We start from the raw sequence: 21504 nt of genomic DNA, 5'->3' as shown, positions 1-21504 counted from the left end.
TCAGAAAATGTGTATCAGTGGATGACAACACTTGCGCCCAGACGCAATTGATTTTCTTTGGTACCCTATTTGAGTTTTGTGCAATACAAATCATTCAAATAAATTCAGTTACTCACAACAGGGTACAATTAAAGCAAGTGCGCATGGTTATGATGCACCTTTAAAGAGCAATGCTCTTCAACAAAAGGCACAGTCATTGCCGGGCTACAAACAGATTCACAAACATACTGCCTGTGGTATGCCTACTGAAGAATACATTCCATTCAGCCATGCACGTGCTACTGTTACCCACTGTGACCCTTGACAGGGAATTGCAGAGTGTCATCGGCCAGGTCTTTGCTAATTGTACCCTTTTATTGATGCTCTGCAACACAGTGCCCTTAGTCTGGGCTGCATACACAAATAAAACATTGTGGTTTTGATTTAATGCTCGAAACCCGAAGTTCTGATAATTCACAGGACTTTCATACCATGCATTACTATTATCAACCTTGGAAGGATGAATAGCTGTATGACCTTTCCAGGAACCAAAACCTGTGAAGCGCAGAATGCATATGCACTTCAGCAACAACCACTTAACCCATGAGCTATAGGACTCACGGCACAGGATGCCCACAGTTGGCGCTTGGCATATGCTGCCCTCAGTTGGCTCTGCTCCCTGCACCCTCTCACAAGGTTCTGCACACCATAGTGTTAATCATGGTCTCACATGGGACTCTGCACACTCACTCAGCGTTCTGGGCACTGTACCTTTAATCGTGGCTATGTAGCAGAGCAGGGCAAAATTAGTAGATTACTCTTTCAATCCCCCTCTGCTAGACGAGCAAAATAACTAGGTAGTCCAACGTTGGGATACAAACAAATGTATTTTGAGCTTTCTGGCGATTTCTGTGCTGTGCGCACTAACAGTTTGACCAATTTGGAGACCCCACATTTTCAGGTACTCTGACTGAAACGCTAGCCATTCGATACTCCTAAATAACCAAAATTTTGAGTCGCCAAACACAAAACATAAAAATCAAAAACAATTTTTCTTTGCCCAATGACGAATTCTGAATATGGCTGGAATGGCAGAGGGAGCAGATTTCTGAAAATCCATTCACTCTTATTCTATAGACAATGCATGTACCTGTCAGGCTCTTCAAGGCATATCCTTGCTGCAGGTCTGTGCTGAGTGTTGCCTCCTCCAGTGAGAGTAAACGTGCAATCTCCTAATTAAAAAAAACATGTATTTATTAGAACAAGTCAGTTTTCTATGATGCAATATCACGCTGCAAACAGACAGGAACATGAAAAATTCAAGTGGACAGATTTATTAGGACCACCTATCCCAGAACATTGAAGCAAAACAAGTCTGTATCTTGCAGTTTTTGGAAACCAGATAAAATCTCATTGTGCATCACCTTTGTAGTAACTATTCTCATGGATCAAAAGAGGTAGCCGAAGGCTGAGAACTCCAAAGGAAGAAACAAAACACAGCAAAAGTTACCCCGCTGTTGTATTACCTGCTCTAACTTTAGAAAGCTCTAAAGTGGAAACGGTGCTACATTGTGCAGGGGACCAAAAATGTGTGCGAAAGCTCAAAAATACACATTTTTTACCGATACAATCCTGGCTTCTGCCTCCTATGTGTGCCAGACATGCAAATGGCTAGAATTGCACACGTCTAGAAAAAATGGAACAGTCGTTTGACACGAATGTAAGGAACATGTGGCGTAGAGCACAGACAATGAAGAAACATGGATCTTATTCCGATTGGTACATCCACTCCCTTATGATCCAAACGTGTTTTAAGATTGCATAGCAGCAAATATATGAATGAATGACAGAAAAGTGATACTGCAACATAAATTCAATATACTAGCTTATCAACATTTCATTTCTACCCTGGTACCAGTGTCCAGTTAAAAGTACTTAGAGAAAGGCCCTTTCATTTGTACATGCTGCAATGGCAGTTGAAGCTATCCTGACCCTGACAGGGTGGGTGGGTTTCTATAACTTTTGTGGGGGGCACAAACCTAGTAAATTTGTATAGTTGCAATGGGCAACAGAAGCATGAAACCCGGTCTGCCAAAAGATTTTTTTTTGCACAGTTGTCAAAATAAATTCAGCCCTTGGTGGGAAGCTTTTGGGAGGCCACCTTTTTTAGGGTAAACAGGGAAGACACTGAGATGTTAACCAAAAAACAATCAAGGTAAGGTATCTGAGCAGTAAAGGCTTAGTCTCAGAAAAAGTGTGAGTGGTCTAGGGCTACAAAGAGTCCACCCAGAAAAACACCAATAATTCAGGTCAGGCAGTAAGTATATAACAATAGTTATTTATTATGCTTTTTGTTAGGGAGATTTATTATGTTTATGTTTCATCCCCTCTACTAGTGAGACCCCCAGCACCTTTTGCTGGACTTCTGGACCTTTTTCTGAAATCCTGAATGAGTGGAGCCTTTTTCTACACATTCATTCTTATGCGCTCCGTCTTTGGGCCCTCTATTCTTTCTATTGTACCTATCCTATGGAGTCTATTTTCCTCCATAACTCTTAAAGGCATCTATATTTTACTATTGCAGCACACAGCTCCTTATGGGCAGTGTTGCTGGAGACACTTAGGGTCCTCCTTTAAGATGATATTTCTTTATCCTGGAGCATGGCTGCACAACATAAGGGCTGCGGGCCGAGCGCAGCTCGGGATGCTGTTTTATCTGGCCGGCCAGGGTTAAAGACTTTCCTAATGGAGGGCAGCCCGAAAGCAGCAACGGCTGACATCCATTAGGAAAGTCTTTGTTTGCCTTCCAGGCCAGGGAACAAACTCAGTGTCACTGACCCTCATTGGCTCAGTTCAGTGCATGCGCACTACGTAGATCTTACGAGTCACATAGTGAGTGTGTGCTGCAACAATGGAGGGCCAGCACTGTGGCTGGCATGGCCAATAAGGCTTAATGCTGGAAGGCATTTCAGCCTTGCCACGCCAGCAGCAGAAGAAGAGTTTGGTTTGCCACCTCAAGACCTTGCCAGCACTCCAGCCACCTTGCCAGCACTTCAGCTACCTCTTCAGGACTCCAGCTAGCCTTCCTGCATGCCTGCCTACTTTGCAGCGCGTCCGCTGTATGTTTGCAGCCCTGTGTGTGTGTTCCAAAATTCGAATCATGGTGGGAAGTGGAGGTCTGTGTTTGCAGCTAGGCTCTTTATGCTTGTAATCCCCCTTGTGTGCTGCGATGCGAGAATGGGGGGTTTGTATGTTTGCAGCCCTTTGTGTGTGGGTGCTAAAATTCAAATTGTGGCGGGGAGCGGGCGTCTGTGTATAGGGGTGTACTGTGTGTTTGCAGCCTTGTGTGCGCTGGGGACAGCATCTTTTACGAGGCTCACGAAGTGGAGGCAATTGTTTCATAAAACATTTCCCCCCGGAACATTGCCCTCGGAGGCTGCAACGCATGGCACATGCTTTCCTCATGGGAGAAAGCATTTGCAGACCTATGCTCGGAGGATGGTCAACATGTATATGTAAATGTAGTATTCCAGTCACTATTTGAGGAGGATGTCAACTCAGAGTATTGAGTTGACATCCTCCTCAGTCAACTCAAGAGTATTGAGTATTTGCACATCCTATAATATCCCAAGGGTGAAGCCTCCCTTCGTGTGGGAAGCAAGCGCTCATTCCAGCAAATGTCTCCTTATCCAGGTTACGGTCTCATCTCCCAGTTGCAGCTGAAAGGGGAATGATCAAGAAAGTGATCCAATCCACCTTCCTGCAGACAGCCTACAAACTGGGAACAAACGTACACTTCACACTCCGACCAGGTAAAAACAGTTTATCAAACTGCCAGCGCATCCGTTTCATCCAGGCCGTTCAACCTTTCAATCCGAGTGAAGGATTTGACCATCTGTGTACAGTGCTTAATTAAAAATAAATAGTCTGCAGTTCATTGCATCAGGCTGCTTACAAGGTCTTCAGTGTGTGGCAACAAAAAAAGAACGACCTTCAGCCTTTATATTTATTAATATGTGCATGTTATTGAGCATTTTTACGCTAAACAGGGGCATGCGTGTATCCCAAGCTGTGAGGCTTTACTGCATTCAATTTGTGAGAGATTGTTTGAGTAGTACCCAAGAGTGAGGTTTTTTGATAAAATGTGATGAAAATTGTGCATCTTAAAGAATACTTATTCATTAACACTGGTCAGAACTAGTAGCTACATGGAGAAGTAGCTCATCATACTGGCCCGCACGGGCCCAAAAAGTGGGCCACTGTGACCAAAAAAACGGAGCCACACTAGCATTTTGTTTTTGGTTTGGGTATTGCCCTATAGGCCAGTTCGAACCTACAGGGGACACGCCGGCTGGTACAGGACTGGGGTAGTACTGGTTGCACCATCCCTCACACACAAGTGCAGCATGGGGGGCTATTTTCTAATGTGCCATAACAGGCCCCTCCTTCCATTCACCTTAAGAGTCAGACGCACATGAAGACGGTACAGTGGGAGCCACCTCTGACTGTATTGATTGATTTCATTTTCCAGGCAGGATCTAAATGTTTTCAGCCTCTATGGGTTTGCAATACCCTTGTGTGCCAAGATGCAAGAATTGTGTTGAGGGGGAGAGGTTGGGGGTTGTTAGGCTGGTCTCTGTATGTTTGCAGCCCTGTGTGTGCCGAAATGCGAATCCTGGCAAGGAGTGGGGGGCAGAGGGAGGCAGGGGGCTGTATGTTTGCAGCCTCATGTGTGCCGAGATAGCAGTTTAACTATTTAGTTATCTTCCCATTCTTGCCCTTATATATGTTTTTAATATTTAGACATAGCATCCAGGAGTTTGCTTGTGATGAAAAGCAAGCTGCACTTTTCAAGTAGTTACATTCACTTTGTCCATTTTAAAAAGTAGGACATGCCGTAAATATTACAGACCATTAGACTGGTGTATAAATAAACTGATTGTTAGCCTAATAAGCACCAGAGTCCGATGGTAAATATGCCCCAAGGAGCAGCCCATTATTTCCTGAAAACCTTGGTTCCAGATGCAGTTAGAATTATTGATCGAACTATTTCTTTCTTGGTAAAATAAAACTGTTTATTGTGCGAAGGTTTCACGCATCTGTGAATCTTAGGTGGATCTGTTCCTGAGGCCCTCTGTATCCCTGGAAGTGGGCTCTTGGAAATTAGTTTGTGTATTCGAAGATATAAACTGCTTGTTACACTGTTCCCAATTATAGCAATCCCTGCCTTGGCTCTGATGTGGCTCTTTCTGCACTGTAAGCACATAGGGTAAATTATCCTTTATTTTCTTTCCATTGCTCACCTCCTATTCCTCTTTATCGACTGGCATGGAGCAAGTCAGCATATACCATTTGGGGTTTTCCTTCCTCTTAAACCACTGGCAGTGTGCAGGTACAAAGAGGTGTAGTCACCCCCACTGCATTGCACACCACCTGAGGATTCCTTCATGGCTGCTCACATGGGCCTCTAGTATTAAACACCTATATGTGGCCACTGTTGTCAAGATCACACAATGCCACACATGCTTGTGACATTTGAAGGTAGAGGCTTCCAACAGTGCACTTGTACAAGTTTCTGCATTTTGTGGTCTGGGCCAATGTTCATTTCAAAGGTGGGATTTATATGGTGCAGCTCTGCAACTTACAAATTGCAAATGGCTACTATAATTGTCTCAGGAAATCCTTGCATCACCACCTTAATCTATTACATAGCCATTATATATGCTATGCAGCCTGCTATTTTTTAAGCCAGCATCCATCAAGAAGTGCATGAAAAGGTGTGCCAGAAAGGCTATGTTCTTAATCTGATCTTGTTCTTTTGTCGCTTCTAAGCTTTTCTAAAAAGTATGATTTTTTTTAATATGCTCTAGACTTCAAGCGTCATAGTGGGAGCAGAACAGTGTAGTTCTTATCTTGCCCGAAGTACCATTGAGCCTGCCCTTCATCGTTGGTACTCAATCTCTGTGCATAGGCCACAGTGTGCATTGCATCACTGTTTGTGCTTCAAAGATTTCCCTGCCAATGTCCAGTGCTATTAGAAAAAAGAAAAATTGACTAGGAGCACAGTCAGTTTAAGCATGAGTGGACTGAAGTTTTTTTTCCATTGAGTTCAAACCTAGTGTGTACTCACGCCTTATTTGTTTTGAGCGAATTGCAGTCCCCAAGGAATACAATAGCCGCCATTGTGAAACAAAATATTCAGAATATAAGGATTTGCAGGGGTAAGTGAGAATAAAGGAAGATGGGGAGCTAAAAACACAGCTGACTAAGCAGCAAGGTCTTTTTGTGCAGAAAAAAAAAGAATCTGAATGTGCCACCTTTTCTAGTTATAAGGTTGCACAGCTTATTGCAAGGTCAGCACAGCCTTTCACAGATGGGGATTTCGAAAAGACTGCCTGATGAAGATTTGTGAGGTAGTGTATAAAGAAAGAAAAGATGCTTTCACAAATGTTCCCCTTTGACGGATGAGTATGCAGCAGCGTATTGTAGACATGGCTGACAATTGTTACAGCCAACTGAAAAGGCAATGTAAGGATATCAAATTCTTTCAGCTGCCCTTGATGAGAGCCAGATGCAAGTGACACAGCCTAGCTCTTAATTTTCATTTGCGGGGTCAATAATGAATGCAAAGTATTTCAGGAACTGGCTTCCCTGGTTTCTTTGCATGGCGGAACTACTGGTGTTTACATTTTTAATGCTTTTCAAAAGGTAATTGATGATTTAAATTTGCCATGGGATAATCTGGTAGGCATGATCACTGATTGGGCCCCAGCCATTGTTGGGAGAGTGAAATGGTTTTATTGGCTGCTTGAAAAGACACTTGGGTGAGAAGGCTGTCAATTAAAAAAAATATCATTGCATCATACATTAGGAGACCTTATGTGCAAAACATTTGCAATTCACAGAATTCATTGACTTCATTGTGAAAACAGTTAATTTTATCCATACACGCTCTTTAAACCAGATTGTTTCAGGAGTTTTTGAAAGAGGCAAAGGCAGATTATGGTGATGTCCTATATCGCAGAGATGTTTGCTGGCTTAGTCGAGGTAATGTTCTGAAGAGATTCGTTGCTTTACGACAGGAAATAAAAGCATTCCTTGATGAAAAGGGAACGGACGCTTCTGTCATGCAAGATAATGACTGGGTAGCAGACTTTGCTTTTCTGACTGACCGGACAAGCCATTTTAATGATTTAAATTCAAAATTGCCAGGAAGCCAATATCGAATCTCTGATCTGTTGGAGGCAGTTTGTGCTTTTGAAATAAAATTGAAACTTCTGACAGCCCAACTGGAGAAAGGGATGTTGGTACACTTCCCTGCATGTGCAGAGGCTTTCCCCCATGAGAAGTATATAGGATGGCATAGGCATGTGAAGGTCTTGAATGAATTGCAAGTTGTTTTTGGGAATCGTTTCACAAAATTAAAATCACGGCAAGACTCTTTTAAACTTTTTGCGGACCCTTTCTCTGCTTATGTTCAAAATGTGCCATCTGAACTTCAACCGGAAGTGACTGATCTTCAGTGCTGAAGTGTCCTAAAAATAAGCACAGAGAGATGCCTTTATTAGCCTTTTACCAGTCTCTGAACACTGCTCCATTCCCCAATCTGTCCCGGGAAGGATTACAGATGGTGTCCATGTTTGGCAGTACCTACATTTGTGAGCATGTTTTCTCGCAGTTGAAATTGCATGAATCCTGTCTAAGCACGACTCACTGACGACCATCTCCATGCTATTCTGAGAGTAGGCACAACATCACTGGAGCCTAAGATCCAGAAACTGAAAGCTGAAACACGCTGCAATGTTTCACACTGATCAAGTATGTCTGGTTCACTGTTCATTTCCCAACTTAAAAAAAGAAACTGCATTTCCCAATACTCATGGTTCATTGATCACTTACAGCCATGGCAGAAGCTCTGCTAAATGGCAGAGCTTGTTCCTTGCAAATCTAAAGCAACATAACGTGTGAAACGTTTGAGTGCAGTGTTTTCCTCCAGTACGATTTGCCTATTTATTCTACTATTGCCAATATGTCATTTGGAAAGAAAGAAATGATAAGAGTGGAATGGAAAAGGTGTAGTACAAAATGTAAGTTTGAAATGCAAATAAAGACTGGTACACCTCAAAAATGTATTATTTTACCATGTGTTTAATAGAAATTGGGGGTTGAAAAAGCCTCTTGCCACACCCCTGCCACTCCTGCAGCCGCACCTACCATCCCTCCCACATTTACTTTTCGGCCCACTCTAGGCAGCATGTAAGGTACATTCGGCCCGCTGTCAAAATCAGTTGTGCACCCCTGTCTAGAGTAACTACAGTTCTTAAGGATCCTTAGTATATCTCCAAAAACGTTATAGTCAGAGATTGGCACACCACCTTATGTGGAGTGCCAATGGTATACCTAGTATTCCCCCTTCTCTCTGCTCCTGTGACTTTTTAGTCACAATCTCCTAGTTATGGCTGGTGGTAGCGGACGTGGTCCAGCAACTATTGTATGATTTTTCTACCACAGGCTATATGTCCATAGCCTAGGTAGTGCACAATAGGGACACTCAAGTAACTAACTTGGGGCCGCCATTCTTGTTTCACCATTACTAGTGTGGTTGTTCTTTGTCAGCTCTTGTACCGTTCTAGGAGGGGGAGGACTGTGTTTGTGTTTTGCCTTTGGCGGGAAGCCCCTGCTTGTCCCCAGCCTAGGCTCTGAATGTCATGGGAGGCAGGAAGTAGGGGAGGATTATAACACCCCCCTGTCCTTTGTCTGCCAGAGTGCCTGAATGGGTCCAGCTCCCAATGAAGGTTTGGCTGTCCCGACTGGACAGCCAAACGCCCCTTTCTGTAAACTGCTGAGGAAGATTGCAGAGCAATGAGTGCTGGAACTGTATAAAAGGTGAGGCTCGTGGAGTGAAAAGCAATTCGACCACTGGAAGCAGAAGTAACTGAAAAAGACAACCAGAGAAGCCTGCAGACCCTACGCAACACAGTGAAGCAACCACTGCTGTCCTGACCCTGTTTTCTGTGCAACAGAGGAACTCCGTAGAGGACAACAACTTCCCTTTGACTGGTGGGAACAACCAGTCCCAAGACTAACTTTGATTTGAGCCATCTCCTGAGGTCCTGTGACTTTCCAGAGCTGCCAAACCCCAATACCAGGAGACCTGCTGCCCATTTCGAGCGCAGTGTCGTGATAAGGCTGAACCCGTCAAAGTCTTTGCTGAGTCCTTAAGGACACTCCAGAGACCCAATTCAAACCGAGCAGCCCCCCTCATCAGAGTGTGGGACTGCAGGAAGTGAAGAAGATTGACCGGCAAATGGCGTCCTTTGTTGTTGCTGTAGAAAAGGCGCCAAAACCGCAGAGTGACCAGAGAAGTTGATGAAAGCCACGCCACAGGGCCTCCCTCGAGACTGCTGCTGAGAGATCTAGTCCATTGTCCTGCCTTTCATTAGCAGACCAAGGAATCCAGAGGTCTGGTCCAGAGCTGCAACATTGCAGAGCATCCAGCATGAACGTTTTCTTCAAACCTAACGTATGGTGGGGAAAAGGGCATTGCTTACCTTCTTCCAGAAAGTCACTCCAGAGCATTGGAGTGCACATAGAGGTGTCCAGGGCAACCCCCTCTTACCTCCAACTCAAGCCGCTGCTTGTGTCCCTTTAGAGAGTGCTTTATCAGGGTCTCCAACGTTGATTAAGCCTTCTTGTATCTTCTTTTCTAGAGACCAGAAAGTATCCACAGGAACTTTTGACTTCTGCTGCTTTTCAAGAATTTAAACCTTTCTGAACTGCCTTTTAGCTAGGGTTCTATTTTGGACTTTCAAAGACTTGCTGTGCATGGAAACTGTCTCTAGAACCTGAAGCTCTACTAGGACAACACTAACCAACTGTTTTCCTTCCCAAAAATCTCTATCTTATATGTCTATGCTGACTACATGCAATAACCATATTACTTTGTGGGTGCGTGCTATTACCAATGGTACAGTAGACCGGTCAAACTCCTGTAACAACTGTGCGCGTTCAGCAAGCACAAACTAAGAAGTGGCCTTTTGAAAATATTGTAAGTATACCTATGTGTGTTGGTTTATTGTTCTAAGTATTTAACAGTGACTCTAGTGTAAATATAATGCATCTATATTTTAATATAAATGAATGAGTAAGTGTTTCTTTGATGTGCATTAGGTTTAGTGTACATACCTACAGCTGACATCTTCCTAAAATAAGCTTGACTGCCCTGCCACTTTACCAAGGTCTCTGAGTAGTACAGCCTGATACTAAGTGTTGGGGATCTACAAACCACTGGGATAGCTTTCTAAAGTATTACCTCTAAGTGGGACTTCAGGAACACTCCCCTAACACTTTTAGAGCATTTTTAGGCCAGCTCAGGTAAGACTCCACTCAATCCAGTTCACTAGGGTAGGCCTAGGAAAGGCTCCTTAACCTAGGTCCCAGGTCAGGTAACAGTGAGTTAGCCTCAGGACTTTACACCCAATGTTACCCTATGGAGCGCAGGGAGTGGAGAGTGGCGGGTGAGTGGGTGATGGGTAAAGGGGGCAGAAGAACAAGTTACTCTCTTACCTGGTAACGTTCTTTCGATGGGATGGTCCGACGAAATAGTCCATATCTATGACAGTAATCACCACAGCTGTGCTGCTTCGGAAAATCTTTCGGCGTCTGCGTCGATACGCCGCCCTCAAGGACCTCCTCCGACGGCCGACGTCACTGGATGTTATAAGTAGGACGCACGACGCCCGTAGCCTCAGTTGTAGTTTTTTCCCAGAACGTGTGGCACCAGTCTTCTGCCAGTCTGACCACACAAAGCCTTGCGGAAACGTAAGCTGCAATTGCATAAGAAATTCTGTAGCGGGGAAGGCAGGAAGGGAGCGATATGGAATACGTCGTCGGACCATCCCATCGAAAGAACGTTACCAGGTAAGAGAGTAACTTGTTCTTCGAGGGGATTGGGTCCTCCGACGTATTCCATATCTATGACAGACTCCCAAAGCAGTACCAACGTAAGGAGGTGGGAAAAAGAATTTAGAAGATAGAAATTTAGAATGCCCAATCAAATTGCAGAGTAAAGGACCGCCTTGCCAAAGGCCAGATCCTGCCCACGGATACAATCTAGGGAGTAGTGACGTACAAAGAAACTGCCAGGATAATCCATCGAGACAAAGTCTGCTTAGTAACAGCTTGTCCCAAACGCCTTCCAGCGTAACCAATAAAGAGTTGATTGCCCACTCTGACCCGGGACATGAGTGAAACATAAAAGCTTAAAGCTCTCCTAGAATCCAGCCTATGGAGCCTCTCCTCTTCCTTACCATGATGCGGAGGATAAAATGCCAGAAGAATAATCTTCTGACTTAAATGAAATTCCAACACCACCTTTGGAAGAAAGGAAGGACGAACTCTAAGGATAACCCAGTCCTTGTGAAACACAGTGAAGGGTGGCTTAACTGAAAGTGCCTGTAACGCACTCACTCTGCGAGCGGAAGTGAACACAACTAAAAATACAGTTTTAAGAGTTAACAGTCTCAAAGGGCAGGAATGCAAAGGCTCAAACGGAGCACCCATTAGAAACTTGAGAACAAGGTTCAAATCCCAACCGGGCACCTGGAAAGGTGACAGAGGGAACACATTAGTGAGCCCTTTTAGAAACTGGAAATTCAGAGTTACGAAGCAGGTGTCCTCTTATTCCACTGGTGCCGCAGCAAGAACAACACGGCCCACAGCTTCTGCAAGAGATGCGTGCCATGTTACAGAAGGAGATGATAAAACCCATACCCCAACGCCTCCGGGACTCTGGAGTATATTCCAGATACTTTCGTTCGAAAGAAAACAGGGGATTGGAGGCCAGTCCTGGATCAATCCTGGATCTGCGTCAGTTGAGCAAGTACTTAAAGTCCCAAAAGTTCCAGATGGTCACGTTAGAAAACACAAGTTCAGCCAGCTGGAGGAAGGGGATTTTCTGACATTGATGGATCTGGAGGACGCCTACTTCCGCATCCCCATTCACAAGAAACACTGCAAATTCCTACGATTCGTGGTTCAGGGTCAGCATTCCCAGTTCAAGACTCTGCTATTCAGCCTAAAATTGTCTCTGAGGGTATTTACAAAGTGCTTGGCCCCATTGTCTGCAGGGCATTCACGTAAACCCTCACCTGGATGATCGGCTTGTGTGATCCTGATCACACGTGCTGGCCAGCAAGCACACATCAAGGACCGTACATCTGCTGACAGTGTTGGGGTTCTCCATAAACTATCCAAAGTCCTGCTTGACGCCATCTCAGAACTCACTGTCTCTGGGTACCCGGCTCAACACAGTAACATGTTTGGCGTCCCCAACGGAGGAGAGGGTTGTAGCCATACAAGGGAAAGTACAGTGCTTGTCATCAACGCAGACGGCAACGGTGCGGGCCATCAAGTCACTGCTGGGCATGTTGTCCTCCTTCATCAGCCTCGTCCGCCTCTGCAGACTTCAGATGAGGCCTCTCCAGGAGTTCCTAGATGCAAGGTGGATGCAGATATCGGGGGAACGCCGCGGACAAGACCTCCCACAACAAGGAGTTCCATTGGGCGAAACAGTGGTGGGGTGTACAGCTGCATCTCGTCCAGGGGACTATGTTTCAAGTCTTACCTTATCAAGAAATCGTCACCACAGATGCCTCTCTTGATGGCTGTGGAGCCCACACCGGACAGATGCCCGCCAGAGGCCTCTGACAACTGAAAGAAAAGGGTCTCCATATCAACGTCTTGGAACTTCTGGCCATGTTCTGAGCCCTCAAGTCCTTTCTGCCATTGTTAAAGGGCAAGATGGTGAGGATCTTCACAGACCACATGACCCCCATGTTCTACATCCGGAAGCAAGGAAGGAACCATTCACCGGCACTCTACACAAAGGCCAAAGACATGTGGCGCTGGTCCATTCGTCAGGATATGTTCCTCATCCCTTTTCACCTGGCGGGCGTCAAGAACACCATCGCGGACTCGCTCAGCAGGGAGCTGTGTTCTTGCCACGAGCGGGAGCCTCGCCAGGACCAGGTGGGCCTTCTGTTCGACAAATGGGGCCAACCCCAGATCGATCTCTACGCAACAGCAGCGAACTCCAAGTGGCAAAAGTTCGCCAGCAGGTTCTCTCAGCTAAGAAGCATGGGCAACGCGTTCTCATTCCCATGGAAGGGATGGTTCCTGTACGATTTCCCTCTGTTCCTACTCCTCCTAGGTGTGATCAACACACTCAGACAGTGCCACTGCAGGATAATACTCATCGCCACAGCGTGGTCGCGACAAATCTGGTACCTGGACCTCCATCAGGCTGCCACTTTTCCTGGAAATTCTCACCACAGAGGGGCGTGGGGCGATTCTGCACCATGACTTTGAGTCGCTGAACCTGAGGGCATGGCTCCTGCAGCCCCAGAGTTTGGAGGTTATGCTTTACCCGAGGAATGTAAGGACATCCCGGCCAGGACCAGAGCCTTGTCAACATTTAAGTGCTAGTGTGGGAGGTTAAGTGTATTTAGCCGTTTGTAGGGTGAGCCCAATCAGCCTTTGAGTGAAAATATGATCAGTGTGAGATCCTGAATATCACTGAATCTTGTCCTGAACTCCTGGAAGACTGCTGCTTGGGATGGGCTGCGACTGAGAACCATAATGTGGCCATGCTGGCTGGTCCTTCATCTGTGATCCTTCTCTATGCTGGTAAAATGCCACCCTGGCCTCTCCCTTAGCTTCCCGCAGTCATATTTGCTGAAATGGCTGTTCCTTTGTGGGATGTTTCCCTTGTAAATGCTTCTGGCCCAAGGTGCCTTAAGCTATGGACTCTTCCTGGACTGAAAGTTTGGTGGATTGCTAGTACCCGGCCTATGCTCTGTTCTTGCAGCATACTGGGCCACTCCTTGCTATTGACCCCATTTGGAGGATCATTTATCACGGGCCGATAGACTCTTCCTATTCCCTTATGCTGTTCTGGAACTTTTTACACGTTCCTATATGTCCATGTTTTTTTTTTTTGTGGATGCTGGGTCTTCTGCCTCGCTGGACGTCCTCTCAGGTGTCCCGCGTGTTGCTCCTTTGGTCATCTGAATCCTTGCTTGGTCGTGGTTTGAGTTCCTTCTTCTCCGAGGCCCCAACCACGACTATCGAGACCTAAATTTACACTCAAACCCATTATCCTCCTGACATTTCTAGGCCAAATAAGCCCACATTTTGCAGTGAAAGTACTTTTCCCTGCCTCCTGCCATGGCTTCCTCTGCAACCATCTCTTCTTGGACTATGGGCTCTCAATCCCTGGGCTGGATATTTTATTGGATATTGTATTGTCCCCTATCGCTGCTTGTCCCTTCTTCTGGATCTGTGGGCTAAATCGTACTTCCCTTCATCCTAGAGGCGTAGCAGACCTGTGCTACTTAGGCTCATTCATTCCTACGAGAGAACTTTTGGAAACTCTTTAAACTACCAAGTGACTTAATAAGATAACTAAGAAACCCATACATTTTTAGCCCCCCCCCCCATAGAGTCCTGGAGCTTATAGGACAAATAATGGAATTTTAGATTGTACAAATGATTTATTATAGGTTTTACTATAATAAATAACTGCAGTTCACTCAGTGCCTATAAATTAATAGCGATTCACCAACAGTAGCCACGTGTGGTTACATTGCTTCTACTTGATTCTTAAGGTGACCTGGCACCAAATAAGGGCACTACAGTAATTTTGATGTTCTGGTCTGTGGATTGCCACTTTGGTCCAGTTTTCTTAAATCGTCTAACTCTGTTCTTTTCTCCTTCTTAGGACTTCCATAAACCTAGTCCCCACCGGTTAGGTGCGTCTCCTGTATTTTATTTTCTGGGGTTAAGTACCACCTATGCCTCATCCCTTTACAACAGGTACCTTATATGCTACTGCACTATGGTGTAGGCTCTCCATTATTTATTTCACTGTTTTTAATTGTAATACAATACTAAATAAATGTATGTTTATTCACACTATATTGCGTGTGCTGTTTTTTAGTGTGTGCATGTTTGGAAATATTTGTTCTTTGGTACAAGACCACCCTCAAGATTAAAGCCTGACTGCTCTTCTACGTTGCGCATTAAAAGATTTGATCTAATTTGGTGTACACCCTGTTTTATATTTAGGACAGGTCTTGTGTACACCCTCTAACCAGAGTGCTTTGGGAAATCCTCCCTAGCAACAAGGAAAGCAGACCCTGATGTTCCCTGTGTGCTAACATACACATGGCCAACAAAGAACTGGCCTAGTACATATCAATGGATTTTAAAAGGATGATCTGTAGAACCATCCCTGTAGTACAGTCTACACCCAAACTATAATTCAGATAAAACCCCCACTAACCAGACAACTACTGTAAAACACAGTCGGGGGAGAGTTGTCAAACGACAATACGTACCTTGGAGTTCACATGTGCCAAGAGGCCAAACTGTCTCTAAGGGAAACATCTTTACAGAAGTGTCCTTGGTGATACCTCCATTAAATCTAACCTGGAAAATTGGTCAGGTTAGTGAGGCAGAAAAATAGAAACATTAGCAGACACTCCCGTCACAGATGCACAGCAGGTTCTTAAAGCTCCAGTTTGCATTAGGAGCTGCACCCTGTAAGAATATATTCTCCCACATTATGTAGTACACAGCTGAAACTGAGAATAATTCAGTGGGTAGGAAGCCCCCACAGCTGAGAGAGCTCCTGATACATTCATTTTATAGTGCACAGTTGAAGCAATCTATTTCAAGTGCAGTGTGTATACAGTGTGAAAAACCTACAATCTAGTACATACACAAAAACAAAAAGAATTATACCCTCGTAGTGCTGAACTTTGAAGCAAGAGTTACGTTGTGCACAGAAAAGTCTACCAAGGATTGCACACAGTCGAAAACCGGGAACAACAACCTCTTTAATGCAGGGGTAACCACTAGATATCAACATGATTATTTTCCCAGATTCACATACTCTGTTCCGCAAACATACAGCATTAGCAGTAAGCATAGAATTTTGAGGGGAGATGTATGGGTGAGAATAGTAGATTATGAACCCCTCAGCAATTTACTGCAGGTGCAAGGTGCACACAGAAGCTAATTGACAAGACAAATCTGCAAACCCCATATTTATTTGCCCGCATACCTTGGTAATGAGGTTTCCAACATACGGCAGGACACCTCGGGCTGCTAAGTAAACCTTCCAGTCGGCTGGCTTTATGAGTTTCTGATAAAGGGCCAGGTACTCAGCTGCACACTCCCCAGCAACACTTAGCTCATCCAAATAACTGGGAAAGAAATAGAAAAACAGGATTCACAATCTATACTCCATATGGCCCGACTGATGCACTCCACTGACCAGCTGGACGTCATCCTGCACTGTAGATAGCCACCTGATGCTATAAAACCAGACGAGCCACCCCAGACAGCACATCTGGGCCAGCTGGATCAGGGATTGTTCTCTGGCTAGTTCTCCTTCGCTTAGCTGCAGACTGCGAAAGAGGCCAACTGTTTTGACAATGACTTCACATGGTAACTCACATTCATGCATGAGACAGCAGTAAACAGACTACAGACCTGCTCTGGCAGTCCAGTCATTTCCAGAGTTACATAGTGTCTATAAAAGGGAAAGCCGCAATTATTTTGTTGCTAAGAAATACTGTTATTAGGTCACTTTAGTGAACATAGAATTCTGCCGACAGCCCAGATTATCCACCTATATGGTATGTGGAGAGGGGAGATGAGGGGGTGGTGAAGTGAGCATGGGATTGTCCATCACCCTCTAAGGCAAAACAGATCTACTGGAAAGTGGCAGGAGGTTTGACCACAGCCTTCTAAATAGAGCAAAGTGACATACAATTGGAACTACATTAGTAAGAAAACACCCGACAATAGGAACTAGTAGGATTAGGATTGGTGATGTAACAGCGTTAATTTGGATGTACAAACCTGGTCAGAAGGTCCAGGACCTGCTGTTTTCGGCTCGGGATGGTTGCTAGGGCTTCAACAATGGTGCATGCTGCCTGACGAGCAGCCTGAGTTGCTGCAGTAAAAAGTACCTAAGAACAAAAAGGTAACGTAAAATAAAGGTCTCAACCTGATGTGACCCTATGCATTAAAATAGACTCAAAATACCTGAGTCCATGGACCTCACACCAGCGGCTAAAATCCACATCAGAAGGACTACTCAAACTGTATATGTGGGTGTGTGTGTTATTATGTACATGTGGGTTTAGGATAGAATAAGACAATGCAATTTACATGTAAGAGGAACACTGCTGGGACTGAGAACAATCTAGAACTCCTGAAACTGTGTATGGTTTGCAAGTAAAACATAAAAACATCACCTGATCATCCTAAAAAAACTAAAAATAAAGCAAAGAGAACTCCATGTGCTGTAAAAGTCCAGTCCTCAGTACACTGAAGAACATGACTGATTACAGTTGTTTCAATAGGAAACCAGTACAGCATTGTGGGTGTTCGTGCACACTGCACTTGCCTACTACAAATAGTCTTGACCCGTGGCCAGGAGTCAGAGAGGAGGACTGAATGTAGCTGTGAAGGTAGTATAAATCAGCATGTATTATTTTACCATTCTTTCTCCTACCACGATGGACTTCTATCATCTTGAAAGTAAACCATAGAGGCTATAAGAGTAGGTGAACAGGAAAGCAGGTTTTAATTTAAAAGAATCAGCATGAACGGCCAGCCACCACATCCATTATTCCCAGTATTAAAAACTGCAAAATAGTTGTGGAAGTTCCTAAAGGAAGGACTATCAGAACACACTCATAGCATACCAATAGTTTCCATTTGTGGAACTTGTGGGTTATGTTACCAGAGTTTATAAAGCGCACTTTCACCAGAATGGATCTTGGAGCTGGAAGCACACAAAGCTAAACACTGTAGCCTAAAAGAGAACAGTCTTCAGGGATCTCCTAAATTGCAGATGATTTGAGATATTTCTGAATGTGGGCGGAAGGTTATTCCACAGTTGAGCCTCAGAGAAAGCCTGGTCTCCCACTCATGTGCAGTGGAAGGAAGGTACACAAAGCAGGCCAGCAGACCTAGAACGAAGCAGCCGATTAGGGAGATGGCGAACAAATTTGTCACAAAGATATTCAGCTGCTAAGCCCTGCAGAGCACAGTGAACCAGTCAAAGTGATTTGAACTTCACACACTGAGCAACGGATAGCTAGTGCAGTGCAAGCAGAACTGGGGTAATATGACCTCTGTACAGGGATCCAGTGGCCAGTCAGGCAGCAAAATTTTGTAGGCGTTGAAGCCGCTGGACAAGACCTTTAGGCTGGAAAGGTAGAGTGCATTGCAATAGTCCAGCCAACTCAGGACCAGGGCAGCTACGACTGGCGGCCTAACTTTAGGAGGTATAAGGGGGAGCACTTTCCAAAGGACTTTCAAATGAGTGTCCCACCTTACACACAGCCGAAACCTGGTGATCTTTCGAAAGGGTCAAGGAGATCACAACCCCCAAGATTCTTTACAGTGGAGACAAAAACAGGGAGGGAGTCAAGGACAGACGGCCAGAAAGAAGCACCCAAAGGGGGGGGCACCCACCAGCCGCACCTTCGTCTGGTCTCTGCTAAGCTTCAGCCAGTTGTGGTTCATTCAATCTACTATGGCAGAAAGACACCGGAAGAGGCATGACGACATCTCAGCCTGCTCAAGATCTAACCAGATCAGGATCCGAGTGTCGTCCGCATAGGAGTAGCATCTAATGCCGAAGGAGCACAGGAGACACACAAGCGGCTGGATGTAGATATTGAAGAGTATAGGGGGCAAGGCAGAACCTTGAGGGACCCCACAGGAAAGAGAACAGGGAAGTGAGAACAGGGGGGAGGGGGGAGTGAGTATTTGGCCCTTCTCCGCCAGGAATTAAGTAAACCAGGCAAGCACTTGACCAGAGATGCCCACCTGGGCTAGGTGGGCCAACAAGGTGGGATGGTCGACGGTACCAAATGCCGCAGACAGATAGAGTAAAATCAGGGCAACCACCCCACCCACATCAACCAGCCAAGTTATCCAGGACTTGACACCAGGACACACTGTGCCCCAGCCGGGCCGAAAAGCTAAAAGGGGTCAAGGAACCCTGTAGTCTACAAAAAAGATGAAAGAAGTGTAGAGATCAGGACCTCAAGAAGCTTCATGAAGGAAGGCAGTAGTGAAATTGGGTGAACATTTGAAGGGTCTAAAGAGGGCTCCTTGAGAAGAGAAATTACTGTACCTTGTTTCAACAAACTAGGGATGTGACCTAACCGACAGGACCCGTTAATGGCCTTGGTGATCTCGCCCAGAAGATCAGTGGAAATGTCTTTCAACACTGACAGTGGCACCGGGTCAGAGGGGGGGCAGGCGACTTAAGTTGGTTAATCGCTACACTAATCGATGTCTCAGAGAATGATGGAAACAGAGCCCACTGGTGCAGGCAAACCAACAAGGCAGCGACTGGGACCGTACTGACCGGGTGTCAATGTGGAGAGTACCCACTGTAAAAGTTGAGCTAGGCATTTGAGATGCAGCAAATGTTATTCAAATGTGTAGCTCCAAATAAAATAAAAATTAAAACGTTTTCATATCGCACTTCATGTCATACTCGGCCGCTAAGGGCAAAACCGGGTATCTAACCCATGCAGCGCAGCGTTGTCTTGTTTTAAAAGATGAGTGTGTTTCCCCTGACCTATCCTCCCACAGTCACTGAGACCCCATGGATAGTAAGACAATCTTTCTTTATTCTTGCATCTTTAAGAAGTACTTCATACACTAGGGTTGGCTGTTTCTTTAGGATAGTGTACTTACTTGCTTGTTAGGTTTTATGGTTTACTGGTTTCCCGCACCACCCTGATATTTAATGTAGAGTGCTTAACTCTGGTAGGGTCCATGTACAGACATTACTGTTTTTGTAATATGATTGATATCAGCCCTAGATATACACATTCACTAACGGGCTGGCATAAAGCAGAACTCAATCACATAAGAGAAACACACAGAGGTGTTGGCTTCCAGTCAATCAGTCTGGCCCTCAAAACCACCAAACACTCAGGTCCCCCACACAGGTTGTGTATCAGGCCAGAGACCAGTCTAACACAGTCCTGAACAATGATGAGGGTAGAGGACTGGGCTCGGAGTGAGCCGATGTGTACACAATTGACATTTTGGGCCTTCCATTGGCCTAATTAAAATAGCTGAGACTGGGACTTTAAAAAATCCATCAGTCCCCATTAGCTACCGTACTGGTATATTGGTGTACTAATGCGGTAAAACCGACCGCATCACTTGTGAAGCCGAAACATTTTTAGAGACGGAACAACCCTACTCCACAACAGCCAAAATGGAAAAGCTTCAAAAGCACCCTTCCCCAGGAGCTGAGATACTACAGGAGAGTATGGGAAAAGGCATTGCAGTGGCCGGCTGACTTCAGTAGAAGTGCCTCCGATCACAAAAATAAAGTCATGGATCCTACAAAACCAAGGGGAGAAAACAAAGTTTAGGGGTCCCATAGAACATCACTGCAAAACCACCAAAAAAGGAATTCTGTCCAAACACCTACGATAAGATGTACCCATCTTACAAGACAGTTTTGAAAAGTCATGATTTCTGAAAGTGGTTGCCTTCTTTCAAACCCAGCAATATTGCATGTCCCATACTGACCCCGTTGAAATGTACTGGGATTTCAGTTGTGGTCACTTGAGAACAGCAACTGAAGGTGATTGCTGAAGAGCAGTTCAGCTGAAAAACTACTTATATTCACTTGCCCAAAGAGTTGTTGCTACACATGTGCTCACTCACTCACTGAGTAAGAAGTCTCAGGTAATGAGAGTGATATAACTAGCACACAGCCCCAGACACCCCCACAAACCCACCCCCACACACCAATAGGTGCTGATTAGGTTAGCCTTGATCATACACTGCAGTCTTACAATACACGTAACACTTACCTGACGAAGCCAGTTGTTGTGACCCAGTTTAAGCTCAATAGGTGGTGTTCGCTTTCCATTTCTGCTAACAAACTGCTTCCATTTCCAAAAATATTTCTCTTGCAAGTACGCGTGCCGGAGTTCTGTGCGGCTTAGAGACTTTCCACTTCTTTCAGCAACTACAATACAAAGTAGAAGTGGATCACAATAATTAAACTATGGCATGTTTTGTTTGACATAAAATAGCCCAAGGAGATCTCAAAGAGGAATGAGAAATGACACAGCAAGAAAGGATATTTTAGGAGGTGAAAGGTGCAAGTGCAAATTGGATGTTCCTAAAATTAATCAGTTGCACACTACTGGAGTCTTCCGAGTCTTCCATACTAGTAGAATAATGTCACCCCATGTTCTGGGTGGAATAATGGTGTCCAATGTCCTAGTCAATAGCTTCCATTGAAACCTTCTGAGGAGAAGGCTTTACGTTGATGCGGGGCAGACTGTTCAACATGGCACACAGGCAATTTGCTCTATATAGCATACGGGGGGATGTTACATTAGACATGGCTTTTGGATTCACTGACAAACAGAGCTTAGGCATTCTTTATTGATGGTT

General features: G+C 45.0%; 1 protein-coding gene across 6 annotated transcripts in view; it reads right to left on the bottom strand.

Moving 5' to 3' along the window:
* Positions 1–21504, bottom strand: part of UBR4 (ubiquitin protein ligase E3 component n-recognin 4) — a 2945062-nt gene that overhangs the window by 423147 nt on the left and 2500411 nt on the right. For all 6 annotated transcript variants that reach the window (XM_069611069.1, XM_069611071.1, XM_069611072.1 and 3 more), the window contains 4 exons: positions 20913–21070; positions 16909–17018; positions 16106–16247; positions 1130–1211 (listed from right to left, as the gene is read on the bottom strand). In XM_069611069.1, coding sequence (XP_069467170.1) covers positions 1130–1211; positions 16106–16247; positions 16909–17018; positions 20913–21070 — 492 coding nt within the window. The remainder of the gene's footprint in view (positions 1–1129; positions 1212–16105; positions 16248–16908; positions 17019–20912; positions 21071–21504) is intronic.

The sequence above is a fragment of the Ambystoma mexicanum genome, chromosome 8 (genome assembly GCF_040938575.1).
Source record: "Ambystoma mexicanum isolate Mex_15411 chromosome 8, UKY_AmexF1_1, whole genome shotgun sequence".
Classification (NCBI taxonomy): Eukaryota; Metazoa; Chordata; class Amphibia; order Caudata; family Ambystomatidae; genus Ambystoma; species Ambystoma mexicanum.
The sequence above is the reverse complement of the archived record's forward strand: the minus strand, read 5'-3'. Positions and strand labels throughout refer to the sequence as shown.